Below are 19023 nucleotides of genomic sequence, written 5' to 3'. Positions count from 1 at the left end.
TTTTGGTTGTTAAATGACTGGTAGAAGGTGTATTGTGATATTATGGATACAGTCTTTCACTTGTCATGCTTGTGATGAATATAAACACTTTTGTAGTTTCCTTCCTGTTGTGTGTTGTGGTATACATACTGTCTGAGTATATGGGTCAGTTAAGGTAACCTTTTCCCTGGTGAAGGATACCATGATCCTCTCTCTGAATAATTCATCAGACCGACGTACCACCTGACTGAGTGAATGCACGCACGATGGAAAGCTGCATGTGTCGTGGAGTGGGGACATGAACGAATTCTGAAAAATTCATGGACCTTGAAAGATGTAAATACTGTACTTAAAAAAAAGTATTCTAGTATCCACTCACTCACAAATAGTAACGTCCATCCATATCATAGCCTCAAAGTCTTCCTGAGTGTGTGTACAGTATGTTGCTACATTTTTTTAACCATATATGGCCTATGATGTGTAGGCCTATGTAAAGCTTTGCTTTCTTGCCAAAAGTTACTCCTCCCGAGCACACCTGTGCTGACTGAGATGTGGTGCAGCTGGGCGGCCCTCGGGAAGGTGTTGAAAACCCATCAGTCATTCATGCTGTCTAGCCACACATGACACATCCATCTGTGTGTGCTGACTGAGCTGGCGGTTGACTAGTTTTCATTCAGAGTTACCAGATGTTTTTGGAGGCATCTCTTGTAAAGTTTTGACATGCAAAAGGTAAACATCACTGAAGTGTTTCCACATTCCACTCCATGCGTGAGACTACTGTATGTGAAGTAAGTCATTTTGACAGGTACTCATTAAGAGTTCAACATGCATTTATTTTGCAATTGAAAGTGAGGAAAACTGTAAATTGTAAAGCTAAAACAAAAAAGGCAGACATTTTAGCACATATATGAACTGGCTCACTAATTCACTAAAAAGAACATTAAATTAAAACTCAATGCAGGCAGTGGTTTTCAGCGTTGTCTAAGAAAACAGTGTCACACATTCCCTTTGTAACCAAGGCATCGGTGAAACCTTAACCCTAACATGTTGACATTACTAAGCCAAGGACCACAAAGTGTCACCTTGGCAGTAGTGATAGACAGACATCACACTGAAATCATGTCAGCTTCTCATTCTCAGTTTCAGAAGTCCGTTCAGAATTTAATCAAGCAATTGCAACTCTGAATTTAGCAAGGCACAACTATTGCATTCATGATTCTGCTGGTGTGAACTGAATGAAAGGGATCTCAATAGTTGGGTCAGCAGAGTTTTCACTGGCAGTGACCAACACTCGTACATACACAAACTCCTCCTCCTTTAAAGGCACAGTACCCAATCAGACTTTTACTGTAAAACACCTGGGGGAAACCTTGTGATAGTATGAAGCATTCTTTCTCAGTGCAGTTATTGTAACCCAAACTGGCACAGTTGCCGCTGCATTGTCTACATGTCAGTATTTCTTGGTCTCAGTTTGTCTCTAACTGGAGGGGAAAACGGCGACCAGGTCGTGACCGTCCACAGGCGCCATGCGGACGCGGGCGTGCATCTCGCAGTACAGCTGACCCTCCACGAAGAAGTAGCCCTTCTGCTTCAGGTTGACGTCACAGTCGGAGCACACGAAACAAGCAGGGTGGCGGAACTTGTCCCGTGCCTTCACAACGGTGCCCCTGGTGGACCAATCAGATAACGCCAGTTAGAAACTATCCACAATTACATGAGGGAAACTGAGCAAAATGTCAACTGATTCAAGACGATAAGCGTCACGATCACAACAATCAAAACAGTGTGTCATCATTAATGTCTTCATGAAAGTACACTTTTCTGTATTTAAATCTAAAGTCATCTAAATTTAAGTTTCCGTCTTTAAACATCACTTTTGTTTTTATCAGATTGTGGTTTGTTTTTTTCCAGTGGCACATGAAAGCTTGCACTGATAAAGCCATGCCGAGTATATCCCAGTCTTTGTTCTGCTGTTACACACGCATTATACTTACCCACATTTACCCACATCATTTCATTTGCATTGTAACTTCAGACTATTATTCCAGCTCATGACACAGAAGATTGAAAAAACAAACAAGAGCTGTCATGTAAAGACCTACTCTTCTCCGACAGCTGGGAATCATATTACTTCTCCCACGAAGGCAGCCTTGAATAAGAGCAGTGGTATGTTAAAACCACCGTCTTCTGTCACGCCGACGTGACAACACACCACATTTTGGCCTTAATAGCCTTCATTTGTGGCCCTGCATTGTACAGTATGTGTGTGTGTGTGTGTGTATATTTGTGTGTGTGTGTGTGTGTATTTGTGTGTGTGTGTGTGTGTGTGTGGTTACAGCTATTGCATCTGGAATGAATGACGAAAACTGCATCTAGAATCTGGCACGGCTTTGCATCGGGATCTAGTCCACTTTCGGTCCAGACTCCAGTTCCTATCTGCGGCCACTGCGGCAGCGGTTTTGGTTTGGGTCTGACTCTGCCCTACAGGCGTCGTGTCCTCTGTGGTTGGCTGGTACTCACACAATGCCCTGGCCACACTTATCACACAGCGGCAGTTTGGACAGCGTGCTGCCCGCCTGGGAGGGCTTCGTCACCGGGGCTCGTACGCTTCTGGTCACCAGGGGTCTGCTACCTACAGCAGAGAAATGGCGCGAGACAGATAGAGGTGACTTGAAAGAGTTGTGTTGTGGTTGTCATCGTTGTTGTTGTTGTTGTGTTGACATCTCATAAAACAAAATAGTGTGTTAAAACTGGCCCAATAAAGAGTAACTTCAGTCCAGTTAAATCTGCCAGCCTGGCTAATTTGTTTGACAACACACTGGAGAAGCATTTGGGTTGCCCGCACATATAGTGCAGGGTTTCGCGCTTCACACAGCGGGCCCTAATTTAACTGGCAGGCGAAGTGCACAGTCAGACAGTGTGCACAGTGTCAGACAATGGGCAGAATGTCCCAATCATGAGCTAAAATGTCATGTGTGGAGTGTGGAAGCATTGACCAGGCCCTCCAATGTTTGCGCTTAGGATCTTGCTCATTGTATCACATTATCAAATGGATTTAGTCTAATTAATAATTAGCTTTAGACTTCACACTCTGCCTGTGGTTTAAAATGAGGGCCCAGTGTGTGTGTTGCTGTCGGGGCCTCACCGTCGCTCTCGATGTAGTCCTGCAGAGCTTTGAATGACCCAGACTGCCGGGGTTCGTGGGTTGGCTCCTGGCCGTCCTGGAGCATTCGGTACACATGGGAGTCCTCGATGGATGACAGCATTTTTCCACTGCGAAGACAGACAGAGCAGCCAACACCTCAGCCTCTGCCCATGTGCCCTCTTAGGCCCTGTACACATTAACACGGGTAAATATGAATACGCTTAATAATGCCTCCGTTTACCCCTCCCGTACACACTAATACGGTGTATTCCAAAGCCATATACGGTGCTTTCAGAATACGATAGCTAAGGTGGATAAATCGGAATACAATACGAAGCCGGAGTTGTGTGTACAGCGCAGCCGGGGAGATTGAGATACAATGACGTTCGGTTGCCATGACGATGAGGAAAGTTTATGCTCGAGACTCCAAAACCACAACAAATATGGCAGGCGAAATGCTGCAGATGATGCTTTCTTTATATAATTTACTGTTGTGTCTTCATGTACAACTCACTCTGCTGTATAGTGCACGGGTGTTGCTACAACGGAGGAGGCGAGCGTATCTTATATGTTTCAATGATGGCCAAAAGTTTCAGCGGCGTTTCAGACCCTATGTACACCGACGTTTCTGGACTCGACCTGGCCGGACTAGTGCCTGGTGGGACAACTTTGTACGTGAGATCGTACTCCCCGAGGAGTGGAGAGAAAACTTTAGGATGACCAGAAGCAGTGTCTACCAGCTAAGTGATCTCCTACGCCCACACATTGAGGGACAGACAACTCGGATGAGAGAACCGGTGGATGTGGTGAAAAAGGTTGCCTGCACATTGTATTATCTCAGCGATGAAGGTAGGCTAAGGAAAACAGCAAATTCGTTTGGTCTTGCCCGTCAAACCGTGTCAAAGATAGTGAGAGAGGTGTGCAGAGCTATCTCCAAACATCTCGGCCCGAAGTACATCCAATTGCCACTTACTGAGCCTGCAGTATTTGACCTGACCACACATTTCTTTCAAGCGCACGGAATACCTCAGTGCTTAGGAGCTGTTGATGGCACACACATCGAAATTAAACAACCAACATCAAATTCGACCGACTTTCTGAACAGAAAACACAGGCACTCCCTGAATGTCCAAGCGGTGTGTGACTATAAATATTGCTTCATTGATGTAGTGGTGAAATGGCCCGGCAGCGTGCACGATGCCCGTATGTTCGCCAATTCCCGGATCAACTCACAGCTGAAAGATGGCACGATTCCTCGGTGTCCTAAAGTTGTCGTGGAGGGAGAGGATCCAGTTCCTGTGTTTCTGCTGGGGGATCCAGCATATCCTCTCTTGCCCTACCTTATGAAAGAATACGCAAGTGGTGGACAGACACCTCAGGAACAGTACTTTGGTCTTTCGCTGTGCAGGGGAAGGATGGTCATCGAGTGCGCATTTGGGCGCTTAAAGGCGCGTTTTGGTGCACTCCGAAGAGCAATGGACTTGAACCTGGACGACTTACCACTCGTTATAATTGCTTGCTTTGTGTTGCACAATTTCTGTGAATTAAACAACGAAACCATCGCTCAGCCAAATATTGATGCAGCTCTTTGCTACGATCGAGAGTTTCAGCCTCCAACTCAGAACAACAGCTACCGAACTGAATGTAATGAATTAGAAGGACGACGAGTTAGACATATAATAACTCAATATTTGGATCCATAAAGTTGCTAACTTGACTGTCATTATGACAGGGTTGTATATGGTAGGACATTGTTAAGATCTCATAGGGTATAGTTTCTAGGTTATGTTTATCTGTATTCTGAATGTCACTGTTTGTGCCTTTGTGTGTATGCTAGCCTACTTGACACCTTAGTTTCCTTCAGGATAAATGAAATAAGGTTGTGGGCCTTCTTCTTTTAGCCAGGCCAACTGAGATGTTGAGGCTTAGGCCTAATTGTTATGTCAATAAAAGGCATGTTTACTTTTCTTGATCACACTGCTGACTACCGATTGGATTTGTAGTCCTCAATGAAAAAGTGTAGGCTATTTAAGGACATTATGGGTATGAGTGGAAAATTGATTGATGTTAAATAACCTGGTGTTGCCCTCATATTGCTAGAATTAAATGGATATGTTCAAGGGTAGGCCAGTGCAGTTGGAAGCAACAGTGAGGCCTAGCAAGGCCTAATGAATATGGCAACATTAGAAACGTTATGTTTATGGCATTTAAAATCTAAATTATTTACTAGCCTTAGTCACAAAGGATGTTTGATTTTAATGTTTGCCTCATGCTGCCATCGAGTTATTATATAGCCATTAGGCTACTATTTTGTTTAAGCTGATGCTGGCATTAATGGTGTGACACATTAACCCTGATGTCATTAACCTAGGCTATAATGCCTCCTAAATGTAAGAAATCAGAAAGACAAGCAATATAAATTGGTCAAATGTATTCAAAAACATTCATAAAAAGTATTCACATCTCAAAATATATTCAATAACATTAATTTAAAAAACGATTAGGCCTAAAGGGTAGGCCTAGGCCTACATTTCCAAACACATGAACACAGGAACTGATTATTCACATAAGCTGATTCATTAGGCTACATGTGCTGTCACTCTTCATAGTACTGAGAGTAAGAGTTGTGTTGTGAAGTGGAAGGGTTGGGAGTAGGGTTTGGTGTATGTGGGGGGGGATGTCCATAGGGCTGGCTGTTCATCTGGTGGTAGAGGGGATAATGAGATGGAGGCTGCTGGAACATCGACTGGCGCATCATGGCAAAGCCCTCTGCAATGGAATTTGTGAGCCTCTCCACACTTCCTGTTAATCTTGACATGTTGTCAGAAAACTCCTTTTCGGTTTCCTCCATTCGCTGCATCACCTGCCTTTTGAGCTGCAACTCCTCCCTTGCAATTGCGTTGGCTTGTTCTTCAAATGGAAGTTTTCGTTTGAGCTTCTCATAACGGTGGGTCGACAGATATGCTGTAAGCCTGTCTCGACGAGCAGAGACCCCCTCCTCCTCCTCGGGATCTTCTCGGCTCTCGGCAGGTGAAGAACTGTTTACCTACAACACATCAATAGGTATTAGCTACTGTAGCCTAGGCCAAGCACTATGTAGCGGTCACACAGATCGCTCAGCATCAGTTATGGCATAGTGTTTATCCCATGTTTGGGGGACAAAACCGGCTTTTTCGACTTTGCTGTCTGTCTGGTTAAGTGGGTGTTTTTTTCGTTGACAAAAAGCCCATGCTAAGCTATCACTGACTACAATAATGAAAAAAGTTCTACCTACTTAGCGAGCCTGCCTTCATCCCACGCCACTTTAGTCATCCTTACATCCCTGTAAAGCTGCCTAGCCTAATAGCTAACGTTAACGTCAGTGGCTAATGGAGTCAAGGGTTTTGTTTATTTCGCGCTAAGAGGCAATAACTTTACACATTAACAATACTTTCTTACATTTCTATTAGCGTTTGGTCCATTTTTGTTAATCATGCTTATAGGCTACCGTAAATTAACTTACCACGGAATCAGGAATATCCTGGTCCGCCAAGTCACTCGTCTCCACACCAGAGTTTAGAGTGGTTGTGGCTGGAGATCCGCCCCATATCTTCTCACAAGCATCAAAGTACAAAAGCACGACTCTTCCATGCCCACTTTTTCTCCCGGAATCCACTGCTAGTCTGTATTTGCTCCGGATGGCCTTCAGCTTTGTCGTCAGGGCTGCTTTGGTGATTTCTTCCACCTTGTGAGGGAAATCCTTGTCATGTCGGGCGGTCGCAAATGGATACTCCGTTATGAATCTTTGGAGAATGTCCCCATATTTAGTGACACAGGAATCCCAGTCAATGTTCTCCAGAGCTTTCTGGGTTTTATAGTCAAGAGTGACCCGTAGTAATAATTCCACTTCGTCGTCCGTCCATGAGAAGAAGCTATTTTTTTTCTGCTGAGCCATTTTGTCGCAATCCTACAACTGTGCCGCGCCAGTGTTACTTTTTTACCTCAGTGTGGCAACTTGTCGCGCGCCTGTCAAACACTGTAGCTGCACAGGCGGGAGAGTGACGTAACAATCAAAACAATAATGCAGAACTGGAATTTCTAATGGCAGAAAATTCTGAAAATTACATGAAAACGATAGTGTGGACGGAGGGAGTTTTAACTACGGATGCACGTATTTATGTTTACCCGGGTTAATGTGTACAGGGCCTTAGTCACTGACACAAAATAGTTCTGTTGATATTAACTACTAGTGAGGGGGGAAACTTGGCAGGCCGTGGTGATTCAAACGACCGTGTGTAATATATAAAAGGTAAAGGACAATAGGAGATAATGAGGGCTGCTGTGAGAGTTATCTGTGATAGTGATGAGTGACTGTGGATTTGGTGTTTTGAATGTGTCCAGTGCCTTTGATTAACCCGTGTTGTTGTCACTGGTGACAAGTAAAAGTTCTCACTATTTCAGGATTCTGTCGCTGCGCTCGTGGCTTTAATTTGATTTGCGCGTGACCGCAGCCAAAGGGGTGTGATCGGGTGCTGAGGGGCTTGCTTTGGTGCCAAGTGCGGCAAACATGGACAGACGGTTACCTTGGCGATGAGTTCTCTTCTCCAGCAGACATCTGAGCCTGCTGTTGAGCGCTCGCAACATTGGCCTCTGAGTACAAAGCAATGGGGGAGTTATACTGATCTGTGGGGGCCATGAACTGGTTGGGGTCAGGGTTAGCGACCGGTTGAGTGACAAGCTGTGGAGGATTACTGCCACCCAGAACTACATTTCCCATGGGCCTTTGTACTGGTGTGCTGCCAATGAGGGATGTGGGAGTTCAGCAGTGGCAAAGCCAGGGAGGCCAGAGCAGAAGCAGGAGACAGGGTGAACCAGGATTGGTCAGAAAGAAGACACAGCACATCAGGATTGGTCAGATAGAGGACAGGGTGCACCAGGATTGGTCAGATAAAGAACAGGGTTGAGACAAACAGGACAGAGAGGAGAGAATGAAAAAGATGTCAAAGTTGAGTACAGAGGAAATATGTGTTGACAATTATTCAGTTTAGTTTCAGATGATAGTGATAATGTGATATCATCACGACATAGTGACACAATGTGTACAGTTTCAGTGGTTATGGAGCTGATTGTGGGTAAGTGTGGTAATAACACAGTAATGTTTTGGTTTGGTTTGGTTTGGTTTATTAAATTAAATTAATGTTAAAGTATATATAAAAAACCATGCAGGTAAATGAGACCAATAACCTGTGTAGGCCTGAGAGTGAGAAGGGCTTTGGCCTGACATTAAACTTGTGTTCAAAGTAACCTAGATCCTGCAAGAGAGAAGAAGAGTAGAGAGGAGGGAGCAGGCGTTAGGAAGCCAGTCAGGTTTAGAGAGATTAGATGGAGGCTACTGTCCCTTGTCACCACAATGAAAAGGGCAAGGTAGGCACAGGCAGCAGCAGCAGCAGCAGCAGCAGGCACAGCGGAGATCGGAGAGTCTTCGGTTCGCCACGGAACATCCGGCCGCCTCGAGGCTGGCCGGTCGGTCACTCACCCCTCTGGCTTATCACTGGCGAGGCCCCGGATCTGTCCGTGGAGGGCGTCCTGGATGTTGCCCGCGGAGTAGAGGCCTATGGGCGTGTTGTAGGACGAGCTCACCACCTGTCGGTTGTCGTCCAGGCTCGCGGCCACGAACGGCTGGGCCCGCCGGTTGTGCCCTGTGCCGATCGGTGTGTACTCCTGAGCGTGCCAGGCAGAGAAACACACACGGCATGCGCTAGCTCCAGGCACCACACAGGCATCCCACGGCATGTTTGATCCAGCGCGCAATCACCGGACCAAACATAGCCTCTGACAGCATCAAACATACACACACACACACATCGCTATGGATGTGTATTGACTACACATCTATAGGCACACATTTGTCTAGAGCACCACAAAATACTGGCAGTTGAGCCAGTATGAATAAAGCCATGTTTGAACTATACTGTAGTGACTACCAACATGTGAGAGGCCAGGCCTCAGAGAACATGTAGCGCAATCATAAAACCAAACATTATTAAACATATTAAACATACAGACATGCATACATTGTGTTTTAGCTACACATTAAAAGGTAAGTCTAACACTATTTAGACTACTTTACCTGAGCACTATGGCCTTTTTATAAATGAAGCCATTTTTAATCACATTGTAGCAGTGAGTGACTGACTGCCAACTCATGAGAGAGAAAGCTTGAACATCAACTGGCATAATCACCCAACCAAACAGCCTCTGACTACTACTATCGAACATCAACCACACATCAAAAGACATGCCTTTTTCTACAGAGCAGAAGACATAAATGCATTGTAGCAATTAAGAACAAGGCCGTATCTTAAATATACTATGGCAGGTGGTGGCTGCCAACACTTGAGAGAGAAGGCTTACAGGCTCGAGAGAGAAATGAATCATTTAAGCGATGCGCCCACACTTGATACCGCCGCACATGATTTCCTGTCCTCGTATATCTTGTGGGGTCTCTCGGGGTTCAATTACAGGGGGCTGATATGGTTTCCACTCTCGACACTGTTCACAATGTACCTCTCCTGACCCCCTCATTAGTACAACCGGAGTGGATTTGCATGTTGCACATTATCAGAAAGTGAAACTACCCAAGGACCTTGGTGTCAAATAATTTATACATGCATACTGTATGGAAAAGGGTCCACAATAATAAGCTCAGGGAAAACTTTCAGCCCTCTATCTAAGAGTAGCCTACCTAATTCATATCAGTAGCGAAGCAGACACAAGACATAGACCTACTTAGTCACTCAATTTATATTTACATATACATGTATATATAAAAGGAACTAACATCTCAGGTCTTTTCCCCCTCTTGACCTGCAGCAGCTTTACACAAATGGTGCTTAGGAGCCGGATTGCATAGTAGAAGAAAGAATCCCTGAACCTGCTGGTCCTGGCACTAAGGGTGCGGTATCGCCTACCAGAGGGCAACAGCTGAAGTAGTCATGAAGTGGACACTCTATTCAAAGCTACACTCTTTTTGAGTCTAGGTGTAATAGGCCTACTTGACTATATTTTGCAAGAGTTTCGCAATAATTAGCTTCAGGGGTCCCAGGTCCCAGTCCACTTATGGTAGTACTACTAGTTGTTGTTTTTCTACTAGGCCTACTTCTGGCTTGGCACTGGACATCAGAACAGGCCAGGAAAGGCCTGTACTTTCGGCAGATCAGTTTAAATATAAATGTATCAGTGACAGGGTATAACCATAAAGATATAAATCAGTCGAGAGATTCACATAAAACAAGACAGGACAGCGATATCTAATCTCTCGCACACGCCCCATGAAGTCGAGCATCCATAAAATGAACGTTAACAAGCATCACTCACTCTTAGCTTTGTGGCGCCCGCTCAAACATTCGATAAAAGGAGATCTATTAAGTAGCCTACACGTTGCGGCAACATCCCTGAGTAGACAACATCACGTGACGCGGTGCAGTGGCCAAAAGTTGTCACGTTTCAGCCAACTTACTTGCTGCTCAGCCTCCAGGTTGATTTTGAAGGGGTTCACTTTACCATCATCAGTGGAGACAGCGGGAGACCAGAGCCTGGTTTCAGGTCTGCAACAGACATATGGACAAAAAAAACGGTGGTCACTTCTCTGGAGAAAGTCATAAATTAAGATCAAACAGCAACGGTGGATGAGTCACTTGGGGTTACTGGGCAACAACTTTGATCTGGCCATAATTCACATCAGCGACCTTGCACAGCATCTACAAATCAGACGTTGCCTCCACAACATCGTAAGACCGTGAATCAAACGGCCATAAATTCTCAGTCAGGTCCTTGACTCACGGACCCGCTACTCCTGTCCCTTGGCATTTCATTCGCAGCCACTGATACATAGACCACCATTCAACAAGGCTGCCTGACACTAACCTTGAGGAGGATATCTTTGTGATCCTCAGTAGATTCAACCCTTGAGTTCACAATAATGCTCAGATAAATAATAAATAGTCCATTAGCCTACTATCTTTGTCAAGTTCACTGTGCATAGGCCTATATCACCATTGTTCTGTCTAATGAATAAAAGTGTATCTCTCTCTCTCTCTCTCTCTCTCTCTCTCTCTATGTCTCTCTCTCTCTCTGTCACACCTCTCAATTTTGAGGGTGAGCTGGTTGCCGGCGTCTTTGATCTTGAGCTGCGCTTCGCCGTGGGTCACGTCCTCAGCTGGCGCTCCATCTATGGCGAGGATGATGTCGCCCGGGCACAGGTTGGCCACGGACGCCTTACTGCCAGGGGTCACCTGTAGAAATGACAGGGACGAATGAGAAGAGTGAGGGACACTTCATGTACAGTATGTTCCTGTTGTTAAACTGGCATGGCATGAACTGAAAGCAGCCCTAAAGTCCAGGGGAGCTTCAGCTTTTGTCTGTAGCTGAGTGACAAGTGTAAATTGAAAGCAAGCTATTTTCCAGAGGTCAAGAGTTCCAACATTAAAAATCAATCTCTGTTTAAACAAAAACTAGAGAGAGTAGAGGTTATCTGACAAAGTAAGATAACAGTGACAAGTATCTTGTGGTCCCGTCCCTCATCCCGGTTCATGTTTGTAAGTGCCCTATAAATAGCTGAATGTGGATGTGTCAATCAGAGTACTGGATGGTGGTCACGGTCGCAGAGTGGCCTATCGGTGTCTCGCTGATCTAACGGCTGTGGAATTTGCTATGCCGTTCCACACACACACACACACACACACACCCCTGCCCCTCACCCCCTTCACCCTCTCTTCTTCACCTCCACCCCTCCTCTCTCTCTCTCTCTCTCTCTCTCTCTCTCTCTCTCTCTTTCATTAGTGGCCTCTGACATCATCCCTCTTTCTGGCAGGCTCATTTCTAAGGTATTCCAACCCCCCCTTTCTCTCTGTCTCTACCCGCCTCTCCTCCCTCCCCTGTGTCTCTCATCTCATCGCTTTACCTTGTCCAGGGGGCCCACAGCACCTGCTCACACATCCCTGACCCCCCCCCCCCACACACACACACACACCCACCCCCGTACAACTCACAGAATCGGTCATCGTGCTCCACTTACGCTGTCAAAGACAGCAGATTTATGCCACGTTAGGTCATCCCAGCTATTCAGAGCCGGGTGGTGGGAGTTGTGTGATCATTATTTTTAATCCCTTTGTTCATATTTACCTTCCTGCTGCCCTCCCTCTGTGTCCATCTTCCTCTCTTCTCTAACCTTTTCTTTCATCCCTTCTTTCATGTCAAGGCTATTTGCATCGGAGTGCATTATACACAACAGGAAACCAATACATTACTTAAAGGGATATTCCGCCATTTGTGGAAATACACTCATTTTCCACCTTCCCTCGAGCAAAACAATCGATATTTACCTTGCTCCCGTTCATCCAGCCATTCTGTGAGTCTGGCGATACAACTTTTAGCTTCAGCCTAGCATAGATCATTGAATCGGATTAGACCATTAGCTTCTCGCCTGCTAGCTTCATGTTTAAAAGTGACTAATATTTCTGGTAATTTTCTCATTTAAAACGTGTGTCCTCTCAAGTTAGAAAGTGCAATAAGACCAACTGAAAATGAACCCTGCCGTTTTTCTAGGCTGATTTGACATGGAACTACATTCTCATCTGGCGTAATAATCAAGGCAACTTGCAGCTACTGGCACTACTACTGCTTGATGTCTATGGGGACTATTTTCAGATGCTGCGTACGATATCAATGCGCCTATGGTACGTTTGCAAGTTGCCTTGATTATTACGCCAGATGAGAGTGTAGTTCCATGTCAAATCAGCCTAGAAAAACGCCAGGTTTCATTTTCAGTTGGTCTTATTGCACTTTCTAACTTGAGAGGAGACACGTTTTAAATGGGAAAATTATCAGAAATCTTAGTCACTTTAAAACATGAAGCTAGCAGGCGAGAAGCTAATGGTCTAATCCGATTCAGTGATCTATGCTAGGCTGAAGCTAAAAGTTGTATCGCCAGACTCACAGAATGGCTGGATGAACGGGAACAAGGTAAATATCGATTGTTTTGCTCGAGGGGAGGTGGAAAATGAGCGTATTTCCAAAAATGGCGGAATATCCCTTTAAAGCACAACTTGGATTTTCCTCCAGGTAAAAAAAAAATAACTGGAATCTTGAAATATGTTTCCTCAGTGCCAGCATCCTGTGCCTTTTCCCCTTTGAAATAAGGAAGACTTATTTTTCCGTGTGGCACTCCACAGACAATACACCAAAACATGCAAATCATCAAGTTCCATCCATCCTGTGCATGCAGTCAACCACAGAGTTCTGCAGGCCCACCAGTGTTCTGTTATGACACAAAGATGCTTGTGATCTCTTTCCTTAGTTTAAGGTCCAGGAGGCGAACGATTGCGTGTTGCATCTTCAAGGCCAGACATCTGGTGCTCTTCTCTGTGCTGGGATCAAACATATAGAGACCCCCGAGGAGCACTCAGAGATGTGCTGGGAGGATAACATTGTTCCCTTGGTATTAACACATGTGTGACACAGGGGTGTGTTTGGTGTGTGTGTGTGCGAACGAACAAAGCTTTGCTGTCATGACGGTGCAAACATTCAGAGAACAAAGGTGAGAACAGAGGGAAGCCAGAGTTCTGATGGCACAGACATGGCAAGTGTGTACAGACACACACGCATACACACACACACACACACACACACACACACACACACACACACACACACACACACACACACACACACACACACACACACACACACACACTATTCATCAAAAGTTCTGAGCGACAACATGAGATCTATGCAGACAGTTCAATTCAATCAATCACTTTTTAGATGGTGCTGATGTGTGTGGCGTGGGGAACAGCATAGGCTCCCATAGAGGAAGGCTGAGGCTGGGGTACACTGCTCTATTTGAGACAGGATTTAGTTTCATCTACAGGTCTATAAATATTACACTTCTGTTGCAGAAGTGTATTTCAAGAAAACTGTTGCATAAAAATTACTTGTAGCATTGAAAAAAAAATATATATTTTTAGTTTTGTATTAAAGTTCAGTAAAGTGTATACAGTAGCATTATTGGAAATCACAAATGGTCACAGATGATTGTGAATATTATTATTATTATCATGAAATGAGTGCAAATCACTCGTTCACAGCCCTGTTTTCATTTATTTCCATTTCTATTTCTATTTGGAAAAAGCTAGCAATCAATCTGTCAAAAATGTGCCTCATTATAAGAAGAAAAAACAAGATTGCAGCTAACTACAGAGAGTGATGATTCACCCTCAGTCATATTTCTTACAGATTATATCTACACTATAGCCAGTGAGAATAATTACACTCTAATTGTCCAATCTGCTGGAACATGTTTAGTACCACCATTGGTTCCACACTTTACATAAGCCCATACTTGGCCAGGCTGAGGCCATTACTCCTGATGGTGTGGTGTGGTGTGGTGTGGTGTGGTGTGGTGCTGTGCAGTGCAGTGCGGAGGGTGTCAACCAAACCATGGGCAGTTTACAGAGCTGATGATGTCATTATGAGCTTCACTGGTAATTGCTACCTTCATCGTCGCTGCTGGTCTCCGAAAAGTGTTTTTTTTTTTTTTTTTTTTTTTTTTTTAATGGACTCAGATCTGTCTGCTAAAAAGAGTATCTCACCATGCAATTCAGATTTTTCTTTTTCCAGTCTATGTACCCTCAGGGTTCATGGGTGTTCTCTCATAAGTGAGCCTTCTTGTTCCACTGTGGATGTATTTGTTACCTTGTGTTTCTACATCAAAGAGAAGCAACTGAACAGAGTTGGCTTGTGTTTCCAGTGGAGGTTGAGTGTTTAGAGACTGTGTAATGGTACTCTACAAGCCTGGAGCGAGGCATGGCTAAACAGCAGCTCTCATTAAGACTACGTTCCCCTTGGTAGCGTTATATTGAATTACTCAGCAGTTGATTAAATACATAAATAGACAAAGCAGAAACAGGCACCACCGCAGAAACGGAGAAAGTGAGATGCAAAACAGAGAGAGGCAGAGAGGAAGGAGAGGAGACGTTTGCTGTGGTCCCCCAGTGGCCCCTGGACATGCCAACATGCTGTTGCCTCCACATTCACAAAACATACTTCCTGATTAACATTTTGGCCCGTCTGGATTCTAGGCCTATTGGACACTGGACAATGCGCCCCATCTGTGCCAGTTATTGTTGCTATGTGCGTACATTGCTGCCAGGGGCTCTGAAATGCATCGCAGCTCTATGACCACCACTGCTTTTAGTCTGCACCGAGGGCCAAGTCATATCCCACAGCGTATTACTCTGAAAGACCAGAGCTGTGGCTCATAACTTTGGGTTATGGTCATGGCTGCTGGATTCTGTTGCCAAGTCCTGCATTACGTGTGAGGACCCTAAAACTGGCGGGTCTATTCGGGGGGTGAGTATAAACGCTAACTGCCGAACGCTGAGGCGAAATGGCGCGCCAAGAGGCGTGTGATTGGCCACGGGCATGCGGCGCTTGTTAAAGAGGCGCTCTCGTCGGCCTGCTCCAGTCCTTCAGCAGCTTGTTACTGGCCGACAGGGAGGTCCGGGAACCCGTGGCATCTGTCTCGGAGACAGGGGTGTGGAGGCACACACGCACATGCATACACACACATGCATGCACACACACACACACACACACACACACACACACACACACACATGCCCCCCCTCTCCCAACACACCCTCATACCCCCAATGCTGTATTAGGCACCTCCAATGCTTTTGAGAAACAGTTGCACTAAAGTCCTATATTTAGCAATGTCTAGAGTTTGGAGCCATCACTTAGCAATTAACACACAAAGCTATTAAACAGCCAAAAAGAGAAGTTCAGAGTTTTTATGGGTTAAAATCCTTTAAACCTTTGAGTTAATATATGATAAGTCTTATTAGCTCATAAATAAATTAGCAGCTATATTAAGTTCTGGTAAATATGACAGCCAACTAATCCTTGTTTAGCAAACTGCTGATTAAAGATACTTTACAACACCTGACACTCAATTAAGCAAGTGCAAGACACCTTTATTTATAGCACGTCCATTTTGTTGTGGAATTATTTCATTCCCACAGTTCTATTTCAGGAAACCTGAATGGTGATTGAGCCTGTGAAATGCACCATAAGCATAACAGCGTCATCTCACCTCCATGGATGCGGTCATTTTGTTGGCTATTGCCTCCACTGCTTCAATTTCTCAGAGTCAGCAGGTCAGGAGCAGCATACCACTGCAGTGTCTCATCAGTGCCGGTGATGCTTTCATGTTTTTTTTTTTTTTTTTTTCATTTTATTTTTTAACTATCTATGCTTCAATGTTCGCCACACCTGATTGACTTGTTCTATCAGTCCAGAGTGTCAAAGCTATAAGGTGCTAGTATCTGGTTTAATGACTCCTCTCTAAGAACCTTACAGTATACAGTAGATCAGACTAGCAACCAATCCGTCTATATGTGCCTCATAAAAAAATAGAGGAAAACAAGAAACAATGTTATGATGCTTATTCTACCCATTCTTCAGTTTCATACGATATATCTACAGTAGTCCAGTGAGAATACAAACTAAGTCATAAATGCAAACAGTCAATGAGATGTCTAACATAAACAAATGGGTTTAATGAATGAAAAGACACAGCATGCTATCTCATCATTCAACTCAGTAGGTTACATACTGCAGCACAGTACTTAATGAGCACATACGGCTGACACAGAATATTACATCATATCCACTGAAACATGAGGCATACGAAAAGGTCAAGGTAACAGCCTCCGTGTAGCCCACTGAACTCCACTCATTACTATAGCTTAGCACCGGACAGTGCTGTGGTCTCTGTACTGTATGTAGTTTACCACTGGATGGTCGCGTGTGTCCGAATTAGAAGCATGTCACTGAAGGCTTATGTTTGACTTACGTCCATCCCACTCCTCTACTTACACACACAAAGCCCCTGAAAGCAGATTAGAGTTCCACGTTCTCCTCCCACACCCTCACTCCCAGTCACGGAGCTTAGAACATCAAAGGCCACCTTATCACAGAGGAAACCCAGAGAGGCAGAGCCTACGGGGGGAACCCCAAAACCCCAATAGCTATGGGTGTAGTACTTTTGTCTGTGATAAATCTCTCTCTCACTCTCACTCTCTTTCTCTCTCTCTTTCTGTGTGTGTGTGTGTGTGTGTGTGTGAGAGAGCACGAGGACTTACCCTCGAGACGGTCAGCGGCTGGTTGAAGTCCTTGCCTCCCATGAGACGGAATCCCCAGGGGGCAGGTCCGTCCAGGACCACGTTCTGTGGCATTTCTCCTCTTCTGTCCCGGGCTCTCTTTCTCTTCCTCTCTCTCTCTCTCTATCCCCCTTTCTCTCTTTCTCTTTCTTCTTCTTCTTTCACTCTTTTTTTTGTAGCTTTCTTCTTTCTTCTTCTGTTCTTCCGCCTCTCTGTTAGTGCAGTCCTGTGCTGGTCAGTGCAGTGGGAAGCTGAGTGTAAAGTTCCGTCCCCTTCTGCGTCCCCTCCTCTGCTCTCTGCTCTCTGCTCTCTCTCTTTCAGTACCCAGCCACTGATTGGCAGACAGCTTCTGTCCCAGCACCCCTTTTAACTGGTAGGAGCATGTGTGTGTGTGTGTGTGTGTTGATGTGTGTGAGTGAGGGAGAGAGAGGGAGAGAGAGAGAGAGGGAAAAGATGAGGACCGCCCCAGAGTGTGAGGTCACTGTTCAGACTGAGGACCTGAGGCAGTGTACTAGAACATACTTTTGATGTGTCTCTACTCAAACGTTACCTTTCCCCTCCACCGACTCTGGACCTTTCTCTGCCCTCTAATTTAGTCATCTCTCTCTGTCTCACTTAACTCTTAACTTTCTCTCTTTTCACTTACTTTCTCTGTACTTTATCTCCCCTTCTCTCTCCTTTCTCTCTCTCTCTCTCTCTCTCTCTCTCTCTCTCTCTCTCTCTCTTGTTTTAGATTTGACACTGAAAGCCTGGGAGTCAGGAAAGTCTGTAGATTTATGCATTTGAATCGTTATTTAGATGTTACTTTAGTTAGTGACATTTGTTTACCTTCAGTATATCCGTTTGCTTTGCCTTCATTTGATGGTCTCACTGCTCAGATTATATAGTGAAGGTTTTTCATCTGTGATAGAGGACATACTGTATCTCACAACAAACTGAGAACACCTTTACTCACTCCACCCTTGTGTCGATCGTCAGGACAGCTACTGCACAGGGACCAGCCAGAGATGACTGACAAGCGTACGAGCACCTCGGGGTCTTAAATGCTAAAACGGACCTGCTGCTGTTACGTCCTGTCATAACAGGAGCATCAAGGGAAAAGGGGTGGGGTGGTTGTTTCTGTTTTGTGTTGGCAACAGGGCTAAGAACACCAAATCACAGGCCCCCTGCGCCTCCTGCTTATAAAACCCACAGAGAGGCAGATTGCTTTCATATCGAGTGAACGGAGGTCAAATTTGATGTGCCTGTGATATTGTGGTTTCAGCTCACCTATTATAGAGCAAGGGCTTGCTTTCCCTTGCAATCTGAGACTGATAAAGTCTCCAGATCACAGATTATATGAGCCGTGGGCCCTGGGGCAGTGGGGCTTAATCTGGAGGGAAGTCTGACTGTGACTCAAAGAGTCTCTGATGTTGCGGTCGTTGTGTGTGGGTTTTTGCCCAGGTGTGCCCACATCAGGAAGGGCGGACTCCTCACCTCTGACTCAACCTGTCTGGGATGCCTTGGCATCCTTCCCCTTGACCACATCACAGAGAGAGGGAGAGAGAGAAAGAGAGAGAGAGAGAGAGACAGAGAGGGAGAGAGAGATGAATCAATGCCAAATCCTTACAGTATAGCCCCACTGAGGAGTCCTTCCGTAGCCCTAGACCATCTTCATTTGGTAAGACATGTGGAAGTCAGACATGGCTAGACAAC

General features: G+C 45.2%; 2 protein-coding genes across 2 annotated transcripts; both read right to left on the bottom strand.

The window, feature by feature from the left end:
* Positions 1 to 1119: 1119 nt before the first annotated feature.
* Positions 1120 to 17674, bottom strand: LOC134069199 (PDZ and LIM domain protein 3-like). Its single transcript, XM_062525096.1, has 8 exons — positions 17311 to 17674; positions 11246 to 11397; positions 10623 to 10710; positions 8348 to 8415; positions 7687 to 7899; positions 3125 to 3252; positions 2500 to 2611; positions 1120 to 1646 (listed from the first exon to the last, which is right to left on the bottom strand). Exons 1-8 carry the CDS (start codon positions 17401 to 17403, stop codon positions 1457 to 1459), a joined length of 1044 nt encoding a protein of 347 aa, XP_062381080.1. The 5' UTR covers positions 17404 to 17674; the 3' UTR covers positions 1120 to 1456.
* On the bottom strand, positions 5549 to 7102 carry LOC134069200 (uncharacterized). Its single transcript, XM_062525097.1, has 2 exons — positions 6627 to 7102; positions 5549 to 6170 (listed from the first exon to the last, which is right to left on the bottom strand). Exons 1-2 carry the CDS (start codon positions 7056 to 7058, stop codon positions 5721 to 5723), a joined length of 882 nt encoding a protein of 293 aa, XP_062381081.1. The 5' UTR covers positions 7059 to 7102; the 3' UTR covers positions 5549 to 5720.
* Positions 17675 to 19023: the final 1349 nt, after the last annotated feature.

Source organism: Sardina pilchardus, chromosome 21 (assembly GCF_963854185.1).
Source record: "Sardina pilchardus chromosome 21, fSarPil1.1, whole genome shotgun sequence".
Lineage (NCBI taxonomy): Eukaryota > Metazoa > Chordata > Actinopteri > Clupeiformes > Clupeidae > Sardina > Sardina pilchardus.
This window is presented reverse-complemented; position numbering and strand designations above follow the sequence as displayed.

What these genes read in the sequence shown, in the direction of transcription:
- LOC134069199 (XM_062525096.1), bottom strand. Translation starts at nt 17,403, where the DNA reads ATGCCACAGAACGTGGTCCTGGACGGACCTGCCCCCTGGGGATTCCGT. An exon ending in ACCTGGAGGCTGAGCAGCAA is followed by an intron (nt 8,416 to 10,622) that starts GTAAGTTGGCTG and finishes TCTCTCTTGCAG; the next exon opens with GATCTAGGTTACTTTGAACA. An exon ending in TCACTCTCAGGCCTACACAG is followed by an intron (nt 7,900 to 8,347) that starts GTTATTGGTCTC and finishes CCTCATTGGCAG; the next exon opens with CACACCAGTACAAAGGCCCA.
- LOC134069200 (XM_062525097.1), bottom strand. Translation starts at nt 7,058, where the DNA reads ATGGCTCAGCAGAAAAAAAATAGCTTCTTCTCATGGACGGACGACGAA. An exon ending in AGGATATTCCTGATTCCGTG is followed by an intron (nt 6,171 to 6,626) that starts GTAAGTTAATTT and finishes GATGTGTTGTAG; the next exon opens with GTAAACAGTTCTTCACCTGC.